This window comes from Thermobia domestica, chromosome 14 (assembly GCF_964235325.1).
Source record: "Thermobia domestica chromosome 14, izTheDome1.hap1.1, whole genome shotgun sequence".
In the NCBI taxonomy this organism is placed as follows: domain Eukaryota; kingdom Metazoa; phylum Arthropoda; class Insecta; order Zygentoma; family Lepismatidae; genus Thermobia; species Thermobia domestica.
The window spans coordinates 66586709-66606957 of NC_137467.1; the positions used below are offsets into that span (position 1 = coordinate 66586709).

At 36.5% G+C, this 20249-nt stretch overlaps 1 protein-coding gene across 3 annotated transcripts in view; it reads right to left on the bottom strand.

Annotated features, from left to right (window-relative positions):
* Positions 1-20249, bottom strand: part of LOC145669708 (uncharacterized) — a 218785-nt gene that overhangs the window by 42735 nt on the left and 155801 nt on the right. The window contains exon 4 of one of the 3 annotated variants that reach the window (XM_081738019.1): positions 10969-15284. The exons of 1 other annotated variant lie outside the window; for it this stretch is intronic. In XM_081738019.1, the coding sequence (XP_081594145.1) occupies positions 15275-15284 (10 nt within the window). In that variant the 3' untranslated portion in view covers positions 10969-15274. One more of the 3 variants, XM_081738017.1, reaches the window with a different exon arrangement.

Genomic DNA, 20249 nt, shown 5'->3' on the forward strand with positions numbered 1-20249 from the left:
TAATGTATTTAGTGTCCTAAGATGTATCATTATTGTTTTACCGAGAAAAATTATAACCGCTACCAGGTTATAGAAGTACTTTTTGTGGACGCCTTGTATATTTCGGAAAGACAGTGATTATTATTTCCGATTTATACTTTGGTCTGTGACGCAAATAAGTTCCTTCTTCGGTGGAAATTGCTTCCCTTCCACACAACTGGACATAGAATTCTCTCATTGTTTCTCCATATATATATTTAAAACAATGCTTTTGGTGAGATCATTTCAGTTAGTAACATACCATTTCAGTGTTTCTCCCTGACTTATTATTATGCACAGTATATGTTCTGCAGTTATTTGGAACTAAATTAAGTGCTTTCTTTAATCGCTTATGGAAATATTGCAGTAGTTTAGAGAAATACTGGCTGACCAGATGTTCAAGTGACCACAGTGGCACCAACTGCGTACCCTTTGCAGTTCCTTATCTGTACTTTCTCACGCCAGAGTTATCGCAGTGTCTCGTGCATTGTAGGCAGTTGACTAAAATTAACATAAATTGTTTTTCGTATTCTGTTTGCATGTGCACACAGGTGATTTAACTGAGTGGTTTACGGAATGAACTGCCAACACTCTGCAGTCGACCATTGCAGCCCGTGCCTTGAGCTTTTGTGCTCAGGGAATTTGACTCCGGTATTGTATGCAGCCACCACGCACATTGCGTTGGGAATCAAGTATGATTTTGTGTTAAGGGGCACAAGCTATTAGCCGGCGAAGAACGTTTTCTTACGGCTAACCCCAACTAGTTAAGTCCCAGGTCCGCAGACCTTGTGCGTACATTTCAGTATATACGCCTCCTCCAACATCAGCATTCTACTTTGGAGACTCTCCATTTTGATTTGCTGAAGACTCAACTTTACGCTTCAGTATTATTTGGCGCAGCAACTGGATTCCTCGTTGAATTATCCAGGCAACTTTTCCCCCAGTCCTAATCCCTCAAGTGTGTCAATGGTGTGAGAGAAGAATTTGAAGTGAAATCTGAATTATAATCTCGTATATATGTAAAGGTCTACATTGCATTAAAAAGGCAAAATGTGATTTCAGTGATGAAAATTATTACACATATTCTGTGTTGTGTTGTGTTTATTTCTCTTCGTTACTTTCTTTTATATCATAGTATTTTAATAAATAAGTATAGTGTTATTTAATCCAGTGTGTTTTCGTTATTTGTGTGAGTGATGTTTTGTGCGTTTTGGTTTGGATGACCGTCTGATCGTCCGTGAGGTTTTCGAGACGAGACACCCGAACCTCTCGGCGCCTAATGCTCATCTCATCATTGAGACCGACTAGCGATTTGGAAACAATTTGTAACCTCTTCTTGGAGAGGTCCTTCATCGTCCTGTCCAGGTAAGTTCCAGTCTCAGGAGAATACTGATTGGTAGGACAACGAACCACGAACAGCGACCAGATTACACGAGTTGGTTACAAATAAATGTCCACCCAAACAGAGACCTCGAATTGAAATGGTTACAAATAAATGACTCCCGAACTACCGACCCCAATCCAGACCGTTGGTGCTCGAATATAATTATAAGGTCAATACTTTAATATATCATTTCTTTTCAGGCTTAGAACCAGTAATCTAAAAAAATCTCTTTCAGGTAATTTTAATCATATGTTTTCGTGATAGTTTATTCTGTTTTAATCGTACGTTTTAAGTTTGTTCCTGTACAAGATGGCACACCAAGAAGTAGATATGGTTACTAAGATATGTTTACTTTTAAAAGAATATTGAAGATTTAAAAAAGGAAAATAGAGAGAACCTAGCTAAATTCGAAGAGGGAAATAAAGACAGATTAGATTGACAGATTAGAGAAAGTGCTAAACAGTGAGTTAGGCCAGAAGTTAGACGCTGTACAAAAAGAATGTCGCGAAAATAACCAAAAATTAGAACAGAGTATTAGGACTGTAGAGGCTAAAAGTAAACGTAGGAACGGAATTGTCGAACAAAAATACGATGGCATAACACTTAAGATTCATGACCAACTTCACGAAGTTAGTCATAGTACGAAACAGGCAATCGAACTCGTCACACAGACCAGCGTCGAAGTTAGGCAACAAACTGAAGAAACATGTCAGCGTGTAGAACGAATAGAAACAAAAGTCGGTAAAATTCAGAATCACTTAGGAGGTTTGCATGAATACACACAATCCCTCCAGTGTCAGCTGGAATCAGCCAGAGATAGATGTCAGGCTAATAAAGAGCGCTGGGTTAGTTTACATATAGACACAGTCGAAACAAAACATTGAAATTGGAACCTGAGCTAGAGGAACCTGAGGAGAACACTCCTAATGAAAAGGAAACGCAGACATCTTAATTCCAACCAGGGGCAGGTATTCTCAACCAACCTCGTAACAAACGTGACAATGATTTTATTTATTCAGAATCTAATAACATCCCTAATAGTAGTAGTAGTGACAATTGCGAACATATGATTGTAGACGACAGAAGTCGTTAGCGCACAACAACAGCTGTCACAAACCACAGAGTAAAAAAGCACAAACGAGGTCATACTTATAGCAATAGGCAGAGATATGCCGACTGGAACGTAAACAATACGACAATTAAATTGGAATCAGAACCAAGACCGTACACGAAAGAATAACAAACACAAAAGGAGTCGTAAATCACGGCCACGTAACCTGAGTTATCACAAACGAGACAGGAACCGCAACTTGTGTAACAACATTAAGAATATTTTTGTACGTAGTAGTAATCATTGTAGGAATAAACGAACAGACTGCAGTTACCAAGACAGAAACAGTAATCATAGAAAGAGAAAAAAGTAACCAAGATTTTGTATATTGATACAAATTTTTCTCCCAGGAGAGCGACGCATTTCTAGGTGATAAACATGTATTCATTTTTCTTCCTTTTTGCTTTCAGCTTTTGATCAGAATACATGCACACTAAAAGGAGAACTACGCATTTCTTTTAAACTCATTTTTGCTTCTAGCTTTCAACTATTCAGCAAAGAGAAAAAACACGTTTTTCTTTAGTTTGGTAAGATAGCCGCTGCATTTTCGACCACCTGTTTATGTCAATGAATAAAGGACGATACACAGCTGATTGATTTTTTTTTCTGTCTATCCTCACTGCCGTACCTCATACATCCAACTATTTATCAATGTCTCAAACCTTATCAATGACTTACTATTAGCTTAATGTCATTAATCTTTTTTTGTTTTCATTTCAGATGTTTGAATTAAGGATTTTTAGTAAAAATGCATTCTAAATACGTAGAGAAATTGCATTTTCTAAAAGCAATTTGAACTAGTAGCGCAGTTCCGTATCTCCAGCAATTGGGAGGATGTTTTGCCCTTATATTTCATTCTGTTTTAAATTTTAAATTTCTTTTTAGGATCCCTTCCCACTTTCTAAATTCTTAAATATGTTATTACATGTTATTTATAGAATCCCTTCACACTTTCCAAATTCTTAAACATGTTATCATACGCATGACTCTCAATTAATGTTTGATTTTCTTTTTAGAGTTAAAAAAGAATGTATCGAGATGCCCAGAATAAGAAAACTTTTGGTTGTTAATTATATATACATTTTTATATTTGTGATTGAATCTTAGTATGTAGTCACATGCGTAGAACATGAAATTTTACCCTATAATGAATGTTAAATTTCTTTCGTAGTGTTAATCTTAGATTTTCGTTTTCATTTTGAAGTGTTTACTGTAATTTTGTTTAACCTCATTTACCCGATTTTGACTTATTTGAATTTCCAGGATGGGACATGATATATTTCGTTCGAAGAGAAAAGTATAAAAAGGAAAGTAGGCTAAGCCTTAAACGAGTGAAAACAGGCACTTCCTCGTTGGTTAATAGTATGTGCAGGAATGTCATGTGAATAGTATATCTTCCAAACGAAAGCAGTAATCTTTTCATTCAAGAAGGAACTATATGAACAGATACTATGATGGCGAACGGTCGTTTTTTCCCATATTAATATGTATGTGGAAATAAGTTTAACTTCTATATTTTCTTGTAATTTCCAATTAACATTCTTTTCGTCTTCTCTAGACCACTAAACGACAGTCGGGAAACTTCTTCGGGTAGAATATTTTATGGGGATAAATATATATTTTTAGGGACGCAATATTTCTTGGAATTGCGGATCTCTTGCAAAACGGATGCGGCGAATCCATTGAATATTCCATAGCTAATTGTATTTTTGCCATCAATCGCAAAATATAGTTTTTCATTTCTTTTCTTCCTTTATGGTACCCGCAATTAAGTATGTGTATTCTTAGGTTAAATATTTTGAGTATATTTTATTGTCTAGTAATATTCTAATGAATATCGTTATGTTTGTTAACTTTAATTATATTTGTGGATTTGTACTCTAATGTGTTGTAATGTTTTTATTAATTTTGAGAAAATTATATTTTAGTCACAGTATGTTCCAAAACTATTTGGAATTTATTAGAAAAATTGCTATCGTTATGGAAGATCTTTACAAATCAACATTGCCAAAGGTTTTGGAATATAAATCTTTGGGTTTCAGCCATAACAAACAGTATGGAGGATTTCCCTCAGAATTCAACATGGCCTAAGGTTTTGGAATACAATTCTTTAGGTTTCAGCCATACTACCAATGACGGATGATTTTCTTCAATAATCGACGTGGCCCAATTTTTATGAGGTTTCAGCCGTCTCTGAGATATCGATATTCCAAAAAAATAAACTTATTTTCTTTCTTTCCAACAGCATGAAGCCATAATGTTTTATGAAAATTACTTTCTGCCAATATTTTCATATGCAAGATGACTGAATTTTAATGCGTTAATAATACCAGTTTGAATATTTTATAGCGAAGAGGTCTAAGGATGCTAGTTACAGCTGTTTTGTAGGGAATTTAATTTAGGTGTTTCAGACCGACCAGAAAGTTAAATTTTGTCGTTGACTATATGTTTTGTTTGTATCCCATGTTTTTTTTAATAGGTCTCATGTATTTTGTCTTATAGAGACATATTTCACGATGCTACGAGAGCATTTGTATTTTGTGTGTTTACACATCTTTTCTAGGTGGAAGACGTACGTTCTGTTCCAGTGAACATACATGTATTTTTACTGAATATTAGTGTTGATCTTTCAGTTATGTTCAGAAACATTTTCAAAGTGCTTATGGTTGTAGGCCTTTTCACGTTTCTAGTTTTGCATCACAGGTGCCGATTGCATGTTTTGTGTGTAAGTACGTGTAGTATTACACATTTTTCCCACCTATGGTTTTGGTCAATTCATGGTGTAATGACCGTTTGTTTTCAGGAATGTTTGGACTAGTGAGTCAACTTTCTTGATTCAGACCTTTCAGAAGCTTGGATCAACACTGTATAGTTTTCAACGCTTTATTAATATGTTCTTGTGCAGATAATACCCACATATTCAGGTAATCCTACAATGTTTACGTTTTTAAAAGTGAATAACCATTATTCTAGGCCTAAGCTAATAACAACTTTGTTTCAAAATGAATCACTTGTTACATTGAGCATTATCGAACTAAAGTCTTGATTTTCGCATGGCGAGCAGAAGTCACTTTGATCTTGTGACGTGCCGAATTTTCTTCATACATGTCAACGAAATCACAATCTTTTCTTGATATACAGAGTCATGCTTGTTTCTTGGAATTAATATGAACGTCAATTTTGACCCTTAAGTTTATTTTTATTTTATTTTTGAAAAACGATTTTTTGTTTTTTTCTGCCAAAGAACACGAGGCACATTAAAAAAAGACATACAGATGAAAATCTTATTTTGTTTGCATATTGTCAGTTTATTGTGGGTTTACATTTTCATTCATTTTACTTTTTCAATGATTTTCAAGTTTTCAAATATATTATAGTAATATTGAAACTTTCACAATAATTTTAATATTTTAATACGTTTAACACGTTTTAGACTTGGATATTCATTCATATTCTAATATTTTAAATACAGATATCAGTATATTTAAAAGAAGACATTTACTAACTTTTATTGCAATGTTTCATAATTCTTTAAGTCAATATTTTCATGAATAGTTATTAACTGTGTTAATTTATTTCATATTATACCAAACAAAGTAATCGAAGCGGAACACTTAAAACATTTTACGAAAAGTATTTTTTTTAGAAAAAAGTAAGAGTTAAATAGCTCTATAAACGCTTTCTGCGCACTTTCAGTAGAAAAAAGTTATCATACAAGTGTTTTAACCGTACCTCGTTTCTCACACCAGTGTTTAAAAAAATCCCCTTTTTCCCTCATCAGCTCATCGTTGGAGAACCTTGGAGGATACTCAACACAGGAAGACAGCATGGTTTCAACATGTGAAGAAACGGAAGATAAGGAAAACCGAATACAAACATTCAAGAGGATCTTATCACTTCATGGAACATTTGGATTGGATACTGCTCATACAGGAACCTCATCACGTTGTAGTGAGTGAAGAAGTTTTTAGCTTTTTTAAATAGCCCTTTTCAGGTGGAAAACCATTCATCGTTTATGCACGTAAGTCTCACACCATATCACACTGTTGCCAACTAACTGGTTTTAAATTTTTGGTGAAAAGCCTAATTTTACTCAAATCTCGTTGAACGGCCAGGAGTCCTCAACCTGTTTACTTATGAACTTAACAGGTCGTTCCCTAGCGAGTGCCAATCTATGACCGCTACCAGGTTTTAGAAGTACTTTTTGGACGCCCTGTATACTTCGTAAAGACAGTGATTATTATTTCCGATTTATACCTTGTTCTGCGTCGCAAAAAAGTTCTTTCTTCGGTGGAAATTGCTTCCTTCCCACACAATTGAACAAAGAAGTCTCTCATTGTTTTTTTCATATATATATATTTAAAACATTGCTTTTGGTGAGAACATTTCAGTTAGGGACGAACCATTTCAGTGTTTCTCCCTGACTTATTATTATGCACAGTATATATTCTGCAGTTATTTGGAACTAAGTTAAGTGCTTTCTTTAATCGCTTATGGAAATATTGCAGTAGTTTAGAGAAAAAATGGCTGATCAGATGTTCAAGTGACCAAAATGGCACCAACTGGGTACCCTTTGCAGTTCCTTGTCTGTACTTTCTCACGCCAGAGTTATCGCAGTGTCTCGTGCATTGTAGGCAGTTGACTAAAATTAACATAAATTGTTTTCCGTATTCTGTTTGCATGTGCACACAGGTGATTTAACAGTGATTTTCGGAATGAACTGCCAACTCTTTGCAGTCGACCATTGCAGCCCGTGCCTTGAGCTTTGGTGCTCAGGGAGTTTGACTCCGGTATTGTATGCAGCCACCATGCATCTTGGGTTGGGAATCAAGTATGATTTTGTGTTAAGGGGCACAAGCGGTCGGCGCAGCGAAGTTTTCTTACGGCTAACCCCAAATAGTGAAGTCCCAGGTCCGCAGACCTTGTGCGTACATTTCAGTTATATACTCGTCCGCCAACATCAGCATTCTACTTTGGAGAGTCTCTATTTTAATTTGCAGAAGACTCATCTTTACGCTTCAGTATTGTTTGGCGCAGCAACTGGATTCCTCGTGGGATTATCCAGGCAACTTTTCCTCCAGTGCTAATCCCCCGAATGCGTCAATGCTGTGAGAGAAGCATTTGCAGTGAAATCTGAATTATAATCTTAATAAATATATAGAGGGCTACATTGCATTAAAAAGGCAAAGTGTGATTTCAGTGATGAAAATTATTACACATATTCTGTGTTGTGTTGTGTTCATTTGACTTCGTTACTTTTTTTCATATCAAAGCATTTTAATAAATAAGTATAGTGTTATTTAATCCAGTGTGTTGTTGTTGTTTGTGTGAGTTATGTTTATGTGCGTTGTGGTCTGGATGACCGTCTGATCGTTCGTGATGTTCTTGGACCTCACGGCGCCTAATGCTCATCTCATCATTGAGACCGACGAGCGATTTGGAAACAATTTGTAACCTCTTCTTGAAGAGATCCTTCATCGTCCTGTCCAGGTAAGTTCAGTCTCAGGAGAATACTTATTGGTAGGACCACGCACCACGAACAGCGACCAGATTACACGAGTTGGTTACAAATAAATGTCCCCCCAAACAGAGACCTCGAATTCAAATGGTTACAAAATAATATTGTAACTTTTTCTTTCTTGCTTATTAATACTAATAACTATAATTATTGTTTAAACAGTACTGTAAAGTAGGCTAATTAACTATCTTTATTTTGGATACGAACATATATATATCGGGTGTTCTAAAAATGGTGCTCACGGACTACTGAGCATTATTCTCCAAGTCAAAATAAGGCATATGTATATATATATGGGTCCTCATGTTAAGAGTGTTGAAGCACAAATTGCACTACGTGGCAACGCTGCAAATAAAGAACCATAGATTAGATCTACTAATCTGTCAAATAGTCAGAACGATTCTTTCCAGATGACAGTTAAAGTCGATATTAATAGACACTAGCATCACTTATCAGTTAAGCAATCGATTCAACTTTCTTGTTGTATTCGTAGAGTAATGCTAATGTGCCCAACCTGCGACATTGCCGCGTTGTGATATTTTGATGTTTCATAGCGGCACAAGGAGTTCCTGAAGGGCATACCGTCATATAACATTTTCGTTTTTTTTGGGGGGGTTTGTGGAATAATGTTCTATCATCTGTGGTCCGTCGGCGCCGTTTCTAGAACACCCTGTATATCAAGCTACTATTAAACAAAAACTTAACAATCTGAACTTGCATTTTTTTGCATGTGATGATAATTCTCATTAACTGACCTCTATATGAATTCAGGCATATACTCAGTGTTTTAATGTTTCATAATTTTATATTGATTTATTATCAAGATCTGACATTATAGTTGTACCTTTCACGTAGGAAATGAATATATTTTCCAACGTGTAAAGTAATTTATGTTCTTGACAAGGTGTGTCTCACATTCATAATACCATGTTTCCGAAACAGAGTTCCTTGAGTTGAGCTGGTATGGTGTTCGTGAAATCATAGTTTTCCCATGCATATTATATATATAGTTACATTACATAAGTTTGTTATACAATATGTTCTAGGAACTTCTAGTAAACTTGCCTTTTATTTACGGCCAATGTTTGCAAATTGCTACTTTAAATGTGTTGGTATGTTTGCATCAACTAATAGAGATGGTCACATCATTGTATATTTTACACATACACATAAGCATAGATAAGCATAGATAGACTTACAGATAGAAAGATAGTTGTAGATATTAACGATTACAATTTAATATGAAATCAGTCGTACTTACCATTTTCTAAGAAGTAGAAATTTCTAATATAATGCAAAATATCGCATTGAAATGTTATATCATCTTCCGCAATTAACGTGCGGAAGATAAACCTATGAATAGTGTTTACTTTTCCGTAATCTGGAGCAGACATTTAAGTATTAATTGTAAGATGGATGCCAATATACTCAAGGCTAGTGCAAGCACAAACAATACAAAAACAGGAACTAAATTCTTTAAGGAAATAAGTACTAAATTGTCAGCTTCATCATGCAACATGGAATGACATTTCGTTATTAGCAGTTCAAATAAAGAATCCGTTTTACATTTCTTAAGCAATCCGGACTGAAACCACTCTTGAATCACCTGATTGAAAGATTTCACGTAAGGAGAATTAGGACGCAGGAGATAACTACTAGGCATTATAGCTATTATCTCTTAAACTTTGTGAATCAAAATATTACCCTGTGAATCAAAAAGAGAATAATAATATAACAAATAGTCAACCATAGTGGATACAATAACTATTCTCCGGTTTTCACCACGTGCAATATTTATTGTCTTTTCTGCTAATTCATCTTTAGAAGCATCCTCCCATTTCTCTAGAATCTACTTCTCTTAGATGTTCAGAAGTGTCATTAAAAAATCGTCGTCTGTAGTGTTAGCTACCAAGAGGAATACCAGACTCCACAAGATCTCTCATTGTGTTAATTAACGGGTATTTAACTGGCTTTGTTAGCAATAGAAAGAAATAGCCTGATAAATGTTCTTCAAACTAAAAGGACCAAACACCCATATTAAAAATAGTAGTTTTAGTAGAGGTATACGATCTGGCTGAGGAACTGATATACCTAAAAGTATTGAAAAGTTGTACATCAAAGTAGATCGAAGTATCAAACCATTACTATTTATAACAAGGCTTTTCATAAGTATTATGAAAATAAAGACACCAGAAATAAATAAAATTAAAAGGCAGCAACGCAATTGGAAAGAAATGAGTATGAGCATGCATTTAGGGTATGTTGGGGTTGGCAAACTATCCATATTATGCGGTAGAAATCTCCACTCATAATTAGATGAAATATACACTCATAATTAGAGGTGTAACATTGGTGTCCAGCCAATCAAGTCACTTCACAATAACAAGATCTTCCAACTTTTTTGATGTTATTCGTTTCATATCACCAATAAAGGTTCCATTCAGTAGAGGTGTGCAATGATCGACTATATTAGTTCTCATAAAAATGTCCCAAGTAAGATTCAACTTTTTTTTTTTTTTTTTTTTTTGCGATTGTAAACAACATATTTGGCGTTGGATCTTTAGCTACTACATTGCATTTTCCATGGTTTCCAATGTGATAGGAGGGGTATGGCATGTTGTGGCAGCCAACACACAAGAATGAAGATTGTTAATTTCATTAGGAAATGACTGAGCTCCTTTAATCATGTTTCCATTAAGCCACCGGTCTAGAAGTGTTATTCTTCCTACCGATTTGCAGAGAGTTTCCGAGAATGGAAAATACGTATATATATTTATTGGTTGAAGCAACTTCTTATTGTCTGCTGTTACAACAATCAAGTTGTATATACTTCGTCGAAATGCAATATTAAAAATACTTGCTGGTTTGTTTGAACGGTTATTTCTTCTAAGAAGAACAACTACAAATTTACTTCTAGAATTTAAAGAGAAGATATTTAAGTTTCGAATTACTTCTGAAAATCTATCCTTATGGTGCAATAATATCAAATAAACTGTTGAGTCTTCTGACAATCTTGAGACAGAGGTATTGTTTCATTGTCAATTTGGGTGTATTTGTTTCATTTTGCCATTGATTACCAACAATTACAAATCCATATTTGTACCTTGATATTATATTTACCAGTTCAACGGTTGTTATTTGTATAAATTATTAAGGATCGTGTTTCGTTTTGATATATGCTAGTAACGTGTGAAACACAATCGAACAATTCCGTGTTTGATTCATCTATTCTCATAATTGATAGTTTGTTGCTTTCCGCTGTCATTGGAGTTCCTATTACCCAAATTAGAAACAAAATTAGATAATACATTCCCATTTTAGTGTCAATTTTCCTAAAAGAAATATACAAAGAAATATGTTATTATTATACAATTAACGTGATTCATTCTTCTCTCATATTTATAGTAACTTATCTCAAATGCAAAATATAATTATTATTTCGAAATCTTATACAGCAACTTCACAAATAATACCTTTACATCAGAAGATTAAAAATGTATTACAAATAAATAAATATGACATACTTCAATACAGAAATAATTAATATTCTTCCAGAATAAGCATTAAAGAAATGTGTAAAATCATGCAATATGTTAATCATGTATCACAAGAATAAAGATTTCTAGCTTGTTGATTTAAGATTTCAAGGCCGTCAGTATTCTTCATATCAGGAATTTTTGTTCGCTTGGAGCAAAATTACCCACGGACTGTAATATTTGAACATATAGATAATATGATATTATAAGGTTCCACAGTTGTCAGCCCTTGTAACTCAATATACTCGAGTCAAATGATATTTTGGGATAGAAAGTGTCAAATTTCGTCTATGTCTTATAATACGTATTGAGACTAGTGACTTAGGAATGTAAACGAAATATGAATCTAAAAGATTAATTAATTAATAATACATTAATAGCAAATAAAATAAAATCACAAGAAAAACGCTAAAATTGAAGAAATTTCTAAACATTAATTTCTTCAATACGGTCAATCTATCAGATACAATGACTTAATGGAATTTTCTCAATATTTCCTCCACAGCATCTGGTTGGAGGTGTCTTCGAGCTTTGGTTCGACGGACAACTTAGAAACTCTAACAGTGTCTGTCTGAATGGACTCCTCTCCACAATTCTATTTCAATAGGTATCTGCTAGGGGCTACGCAAAGGTAGTGTGGTTGGTCTCAATGCTAGGAAAAACTCAATTCTTCTCCTCTCGCATATTGAATCAATTTACTTTGACTAGATGACTTTGCAGATGCTTTCACTCCCATCTAGATCTCTAGACGACCGTTCGTCATTACATTGGTCGGTTTTCACCAAATTCACTCTACCTAACTAAACGTCAATTCCCAACAACTTTTTAAAACTATGTTATATGTTGGTCCCAAAGTTTAACGCTTCTAAATACAATTAACATAATAATGTAGGTAGGTAACAGGGACAAGGAATGTTTGGTAACATTTCATAATGATTTCTCTCATTTTGAGCTCCTTCTTCTTAAATTTTACGGTATTAACTTAAACAGAAACTAAAGCACGTAATATATTAGTTTAACAGCACGATTTTAGAGAAATTGAATAGTGTTGTTCTTTTTCTATAGAGCAAAGAATCTGAAAGTTATTGACATCTCTTTGTTTGTATCGTTGTAGGTTGTTTACTAGTAAAAGATGGCTTCGATGAATATAAAGCCATTGAAGATCGTGCTTAACTCCGGTGAACGAGTAGTAGGGTGTTTGCAGACGAATCTACAACTATCATCTGGAAAATACTCCAATCAGCAATAATGCTGTATTCAAAATGATGAGGAAATAATAATAACGGTATTTGTAGTAGATCAACACAAAGTTGATAGACCATGTCCAGTGGCACACGATGCATTAACAGTAGAAGTAATGGCATTATTCAGTTAAGTACCAAGATAAACACGCGTAGAGTATGGCGTGACAGTAATGTTAGTCTCACACCAACAATATGCAATATGTCAATGAATAAGTGGCACCTTTATAAGCCACAACTTCACGAAATTCGGAATGTCTCAATGTGCACCGGAGCATCTGCAACTAAACCTCACATCCACTTCTAAGGTCTTGTTAGCTGATGAAGCAAACTTTTACGTGTCGGAAAAGGTTAACAAATAGAACGTACAGTACTATTCGGATAGTAATCTGCTTTGTTTTAATGAATGCATTCATAGAATTTCCTGGCAAGGAAATCGTGTGTCTGGGATTCAATCTTCATCGAGGGCTTCATAACGGTGCATGTTAAAAGACGACATCTTACCTTTACTAGTGCGGAAGGATGTGTCATTTGTTAAGTGCTCCCAGCAAATGGCATAGCATCTCATTACGAGAACTGTGCACGCATGCACATTGATCAGTATTTTCCTAATATGTGGAATGGTCGGCAAGGTCTTGTAGAGTGACCACCTCATTTCCCTTACCTGACACGACTGGACTAATACAGTGGGTACACGTGAAGTCGACTGTGTATGTGATGAATATTAGGAAGCTTCAATATCTCAAGGAATTAATTACGAACACTTGTTCCAACATTGAAGCCGATACTTTTCGCAAAATTTTGCGTGACTGGTATGTTAGAGTGGATCTGAAAATCGACCGGAATAGAGAACACATTGAACACGTCCTGTAACAATGAAATGAAATGAAATCTTTGAGTTTTACGTCCCACGGTTATGCCGGTTAGGCTAAAGGAGACGGTGATAATGAGAGATGAGTGAAATGGTGGAATGAAGAAAGTGGGAAGAAACGGAAGTACCCCGAGAAAACCCACGAGCACGGTGTTTGTCCACCACAAAGTTCACTTGGCGGGGGCTGGGATCGAACCCGGGACCCCAAGCACCAGAGGTGAACGCTCTACAACTGAGCCACCGCGCCCCCCCTGTAACAATGAGTAGTCCTTAATGTATGACTAACGTATTTGGTTAGGGGAAACAAAAGTCATAACTTCGGAATGGGTAGCTCTAAGATGAAAGTAAAGTAGCATATAATATCTATCAGAAATTCGTACTAAAAAGACATAGCACGTTGTCTGATTTCAATTTATGAGAATTGCGTAAACCTGAAGATAGCAGGCTTTAAGGTGACAGACGCCATTCTGATCTATCCTCAAACACTTTCTCACATCCCTGCGTTTTCTTTATATTATTACTTTAGTTAAAACTCGCAGCGTTACCAATTATTAGAGTGTTTTCACAGCTTTAGTCTATGTTTTTTAAAAAAATGTGATGTCAAACTAATTAACCGCATTGAGGTCGTATTCTTGGAAGAGAAATAAAGTCATATATTAAAGGAATACCGTTTGTAAAGGAATGTATGTGTTGCTTTATTTCATTTTTTTACAACAGTTTTTAATAGTGATTTTAGAGACTTCATAAATTATTTGTGTCTCAAACTACAATAACGACTGTGTGAAATAAAAGTAAATAACCTCCAATTATGCTTTCGTATAAATCTTTCATATCGATGTGGCAATAGAGCTTCCGTGGTACGACAAGCAGTACTGCCCTTTCATTATATTTTGATATGATATATGGAAATGTGGAATGATTGTTTACTGACAAACACCGTGCGCGTGGGTTTCCTACGGGCTCTCCCGTTTCCTTCCACTTTCTTCATTCCACCATTGCATTAATTTCTCATCATCACCGTCTCCTTTATTCTAGCCGGCATAACCATGGGGCATAAAACTCAAAGATTTCATTTCATGGTTGTCTACTTACATCTAGTGTAATAGGTAATACCAAATTATGTGGATTGAGTTGTAACTTAGTAGTAAGTCCATGTAAAATAAATGCCGTCCATGTAAAATTGAGACGGCTGAGTATCAAACAAATCACGCACAGCGTCCTGAACCTCAGCGTCAGACTGAAATGTTTGACCTTTCAACCCATCTTTAAGGGCCAAAAGATGTGAAAGTCACAAGCTATGGCTTGAATATTAATGCGTCTATCCGCAGCTATAGCCACATTCACCTTTTCACGCGTGTCTTCTGTGGTAACAACATGGGCTTGACCAGGACGGGGATAATCAGTGGTTTGTTCACGCCCCTTCCGAAACATTCTGGCCCAGACCACCACTGTTGTTTTGCAGACACATGATCACCATACGCGTCTTTCATGCGCCGGAACACTTCAGCTGGTTGACAACCTTCGGCACTCAGAAACTGGATGACGGCACGCTGGTCCTGTTTGGACGGATTGGGGATCATGAACGCCATCTTTCACTAATTATACCTGCAAAACGGAAACACGTATCAACAAAATTCCTACACCCAACACAAAGAGGCATTAGCCATTACACACTATTAAACAAACAATATCCTCCTACACACTATACCAATAATACGTGGAACGAACGGGTTTCAGTTGATTGCTCCTTATATAACCCACAACAAGATGGAAGTACAGAGATACTAGGAGGCTGACAACCACTTTGACGACGTTTTGAAGAATAGTTTGAATGCAGGAACAGAAAATATCTGTAAAGAGACCAGGCAAACTAAGTGTTTCACAACTTTAATTTAAAACTTGTGTAAAAAGACTTAAAAACTTAAATCACAGATCACTAATCATGTTGTATATGAGTAAAATAGAAATGTATATAGATACTTTACGCTGCCCATATAAATTTTGTATTAGTTCGTCTCCTCACAATAATATTCTGGAAGAAGAACTCTTCCATTCAAGAATTTCCACTGGATCACGTATAGGAAATTTATATTCAGTAGTTGTTTAAATACTTAATATTTTAGACACAAAATACATTAGAAATTGACACACAGCCTTCTCTGACGGCGAGACAGGGCGACGCGTTCCACCAAATTTGCTGTACAAGGGGAAGTGTATGGAGGATGAGAATACATATATGGAAGAAATAATGAAGGAAATATAAGGTTTATTATTGTTGTTAAGTAGTAGTATTTTATTGTATATAATATTTATATCAAACTTCTGAGAAGGAATTGTTTTCTTGGTGTCGTGGTATGATGGAAGTAAAACAGAGAAAAGAAAAAAAACTACAATTAATGGATAGTATCAAAGCATATAATTCCTATGTTAATACAAAGATGTTAAAGGCCACTGGTAAAAAGAAAACGTAAACTCTGGCAAATCCCGAATTTGTGATTATTAAAAATATACATCCTGGAAAAAAAGTATAAAGCCAACGAAGAAAATTCTGTCGCTTTTTCACCTACCAGTTTCGAACATCGATATGTCACCTAGGACGTACCTGGAAGATGAAGATAGTCCCCATCAGCATCTACGACCTTCTGCCAAACTTGTGGAAGGCCATGGATTCCATTGCTATAAAATTTGGTGGGCTGTGAAGCGAAGAAAGTGTCAGATGCATTTTGCATCTCTACTAAGGATCTGAACTGCCATCCTATAAGGTGATAGTCCAAGGAACGAGAAAAGTGATATTCGGATGGTGCAATGTCCTGGGAGTATGGCGGATGCAATAGTGTTTCCCATCCAAGGCGCAGAATGGTGTCCCGGGTCATACTTTTCACGTGAGCCTTAGCATTGTCGTGTAACAGGAGGGCCCCTTTGCGATTAGGAAGTACTGGCTCCAGAGTTTTGAATTTTTCTTGAACACGGCTCCACTGCTGAGAGTACGTAGTTGTATTGATGCTCTAATCAGCTGGTAGCAGTTCCCAATGCACGATGCCGCGAGCAGTCCACCAAACACACAGGAAAACTGGTGCTGGTTTCGGCTGTTTTGGAACCGGTCATGGGATGTTAACCAATGATGACGGCGCCGTAGAGCTTCGCAGAGGACCCACTTCTCATCATATTTCAACACCCTGTCCAAAAATGGGTCCTTCCTCAGATGAGAGAGCAAACAAACGCAGGTGTCCGCTCCCGTAGCCTTCTGGCCCGGAGTCAAATCATGTGTGACCAATCGATCCAACTTGAAGTGCTTTCTAAGTTGATAGAGGTGCTGCGGACTGTTTCCTCTACTCATACTGAACTTGCCACAACTATTAAACGTATGACGTATAAAATGATGTTTCAAAACGATGGAAAGAAAAGTATGGAAAATAAGTTGCATAGATAAATGTTGTGTGTAGAAAATTGAACTGCAATTTAAGAAGGGAAATCGACAAAGACGAGGAAATATACAGTACGTGTAAAAGTGACAAGAGAAAAGACAAAGAAAATTGAATGTGTTCTGAAGTAAATTAATTCGAAATAGAAAGCAAGGAAAATGTACTAAGATGTTATATAAACGAAGTATGTAAGTGAGTCTAACAGGCGAAATTCAAATTGAGATGATGGAAATAATACATTGAGTTGTATGACAAAGAATAAACTATGTAACATAGAAAACAAAACGAAGTAAACGAAAATTGCAAAGCAATTGCAATATCAAGGAATAAGTTCCAAAATATATAGTGAAATGAAGAATAAAATGAGTGATAACATTGCAGGGAGCGCGGTGGCTCAATGGTAGAGCGTTCACTTCCGGTGCTTGGGGTTCCTGGTTTCGATCCCAGCTCGCGCCGTGTGGATTTTGTGGTGGAAAACCGTGCTCGTGGGTTTTCTCGGGGTTATCCCGTTTCCCCTACTTTCTTCATTTCACCATTTTCACTCATTTCTCGTAATCACTGTCCCTTTTCACCGACCCTTTCTTCCAAAACTTTCAGCTTTGTGTGTGGTTGGATTCGGTTAAAACGACGCGTGCTGCTCAGGATAATCACATTCTTCTAAAGGGAGCCTGAGAACCACTGGTGTACACCACGATGGATTGCTGACGCGATATGACATGCAAGCAGTAATTAACGAAACAATCATCCACTCCCTCACTGTTTCAGTATACGGCTACACTCAAAGACACTTCATAGTAGTAAACTTTTGCTAGCATCGTTCTGGGAATGATCTCTAATTAACAACAATGTTATTCTCATCCGACAACCTACATACTAGCAGCATCCGTTCTGTAGCCAGTACAGTAGATTAACCTGCTATTTATGGTGGCCGGTGACCTGGGACCTTTCTAAGATCAATAAACCTTCAACAGGCACACATTCTTTCATATCTGTGTTAAAGTTTTAGCATTATTGTCTTTCTACATCACACAGAAAAAAAAATCAGCTTCGAATATAAAAAGTATTACACAGACGTAGAAGTAACGAAGTTGAGAAGGCAAGAGGAGTTGAAAGAAAGCATACAGAAAAATGCAGTTACTCTAAATCGAATGAACAACGTGAAAGTTTTTCAGACGAAAGGAAAGAAGCGTACGTGGTATTTGTTGATTTCGAAAAGTGTTTTAACTGCTTGAATTAAGTAATCTACAAGTTGCTTGAGATGGAAAATCAGACTCGGAACGAGCTTATTTATGAAGTAACAATTAAAAGTTGAAATTGAATCTATATTATAAAATTGAAAGTGACTATGTTCGTGACCCTTAATCTCTTGAACCGCCCAACCGATCTCGATTAAATTTTTTATCTAGGTGCGGCTCTGGCCTGGGATTTTTTTTTAGCTATTTACTTTGATAGTTGAACTTAGTTTTTGGGGGAGCAGGCGGAGACAAAAAAATAAATAAAACTTAATGACTCTTGAACCACCAGACCGATCGCGATAAAATTTTCAACATGGATAAGATTCAGGACTACAAAGTTTTTAATATTTTCTCTTTGACGGTAGAACCTAGGGCCGGGAAGGAAGAACCAATTTTGATTAAATTTTCAACGTAGATCATTTTCGGGCCTTGGTTGACGTTTGTAATTTTACTTTGACATTGGAACTTAGGGTTGCGGCGGAGGGATATATATGGTAAAAAAATAAAAATAAAAGTGACTTCATTACTCTTGAACCACTCTACCGAGCTCGATCAACTTTTCTGCATAGATGAGGTTCGGGCCTGTGATTATTTTTCTAATTTTGCTTTGACTGTGTAACTAGGGGAGAGGGAGAAGGGAGTATATATATATATATATATATATATGGAAGTAACTGTCTTTTTGACTTCATCACTCTTCAACCGCCCGACCGATCTTCATGAAACTTTCATCATAGATGAGGTTCAGATCTGAGATGGTTTTGTCATATCACTTTTATTATGCAATTTAGGAGAGAAAGGAGGGGAAGGAAATTATCGAAATGATCCGAACTTATAAATGATCAAAAATGACCGACATTACTGTCGAATCTATAGTTTTTTGGTCGCTGAGATGCGTAGTGACACGTCTGATGCTGATTAAATGCAAATTCAGCACAGCAACTTAGAGGAGGAGGAAGAGGGATATGTGTATATACAGGGCTTGGCCAAAAAAGTCTAGAACTTTTGGAAAAATAAAAATCATACCTAGTATGGTGTGGGACCTCCTTTTGCGTCCGAAACAGCTTGGAACTGGCGTATACAGCTCTCAAATCATGGTGTGTGAAATTTTCTACTATTGTTCCTCCAAAACATGCTCCAGTTTCTTAAGGGATGCTGGTGGAGAGTAATGAGACAGAACACACCTTTCTAACTCAGACCACAATGGCTCAATGATGTTCAGATCTGGTGATTGTGGGACCCAGGGGAGGTGTGATAGCTCCTGGTCCTGCTCCTCAAACCATGATTTCACCGCTTTTGCATCGAGACAGGGTGCTAAATCATCTTGATAGATGCCATGACCATTAGGGAACAATATTTGGGCCATGGGTAGAACCTGGTCCCCCAAAATGGCCTCACACGTTAGCATTCATCATTCCATGCAGGGATATCATGTTACCTGCAGAAAACCACGATATCACTGCTCATACTCTTAACAGAACGCAAACACGACCGGTTGGTGGAAACAAGGCGAAAGGTCGATTCATCGGACCACATTACGTGTTTCCACTCCTCATGAATCCAGTCCTTGTAGTCCTTGCACCACTGGATACGCCTCTTCGCATTTACTGCTGTGACCAGGGGTTTGGCAATAGCGGCTCTGCCATGAACTTTCATTTTATGAAGGTCCCGTCGCACTTTTCGATGAAACCGGGTTCTGTAGGCCCAAGTTGAGTTCAGACGTAATTTTCATTGCAGTGGTCTTCTTTTTAGCTGCTACAATCCGTTTTAATACCCTCTGGTCCCTATCTTGACAGGATTGTCTTTCGACCACTGTTGTGTTTTGCAGACGTCGTTTGCCCATGATTTGTGTATGCCCTCCTGATATTGGACACTGTGCCTTTCGATACCCCCACAATGTTCGCCACTGTTGC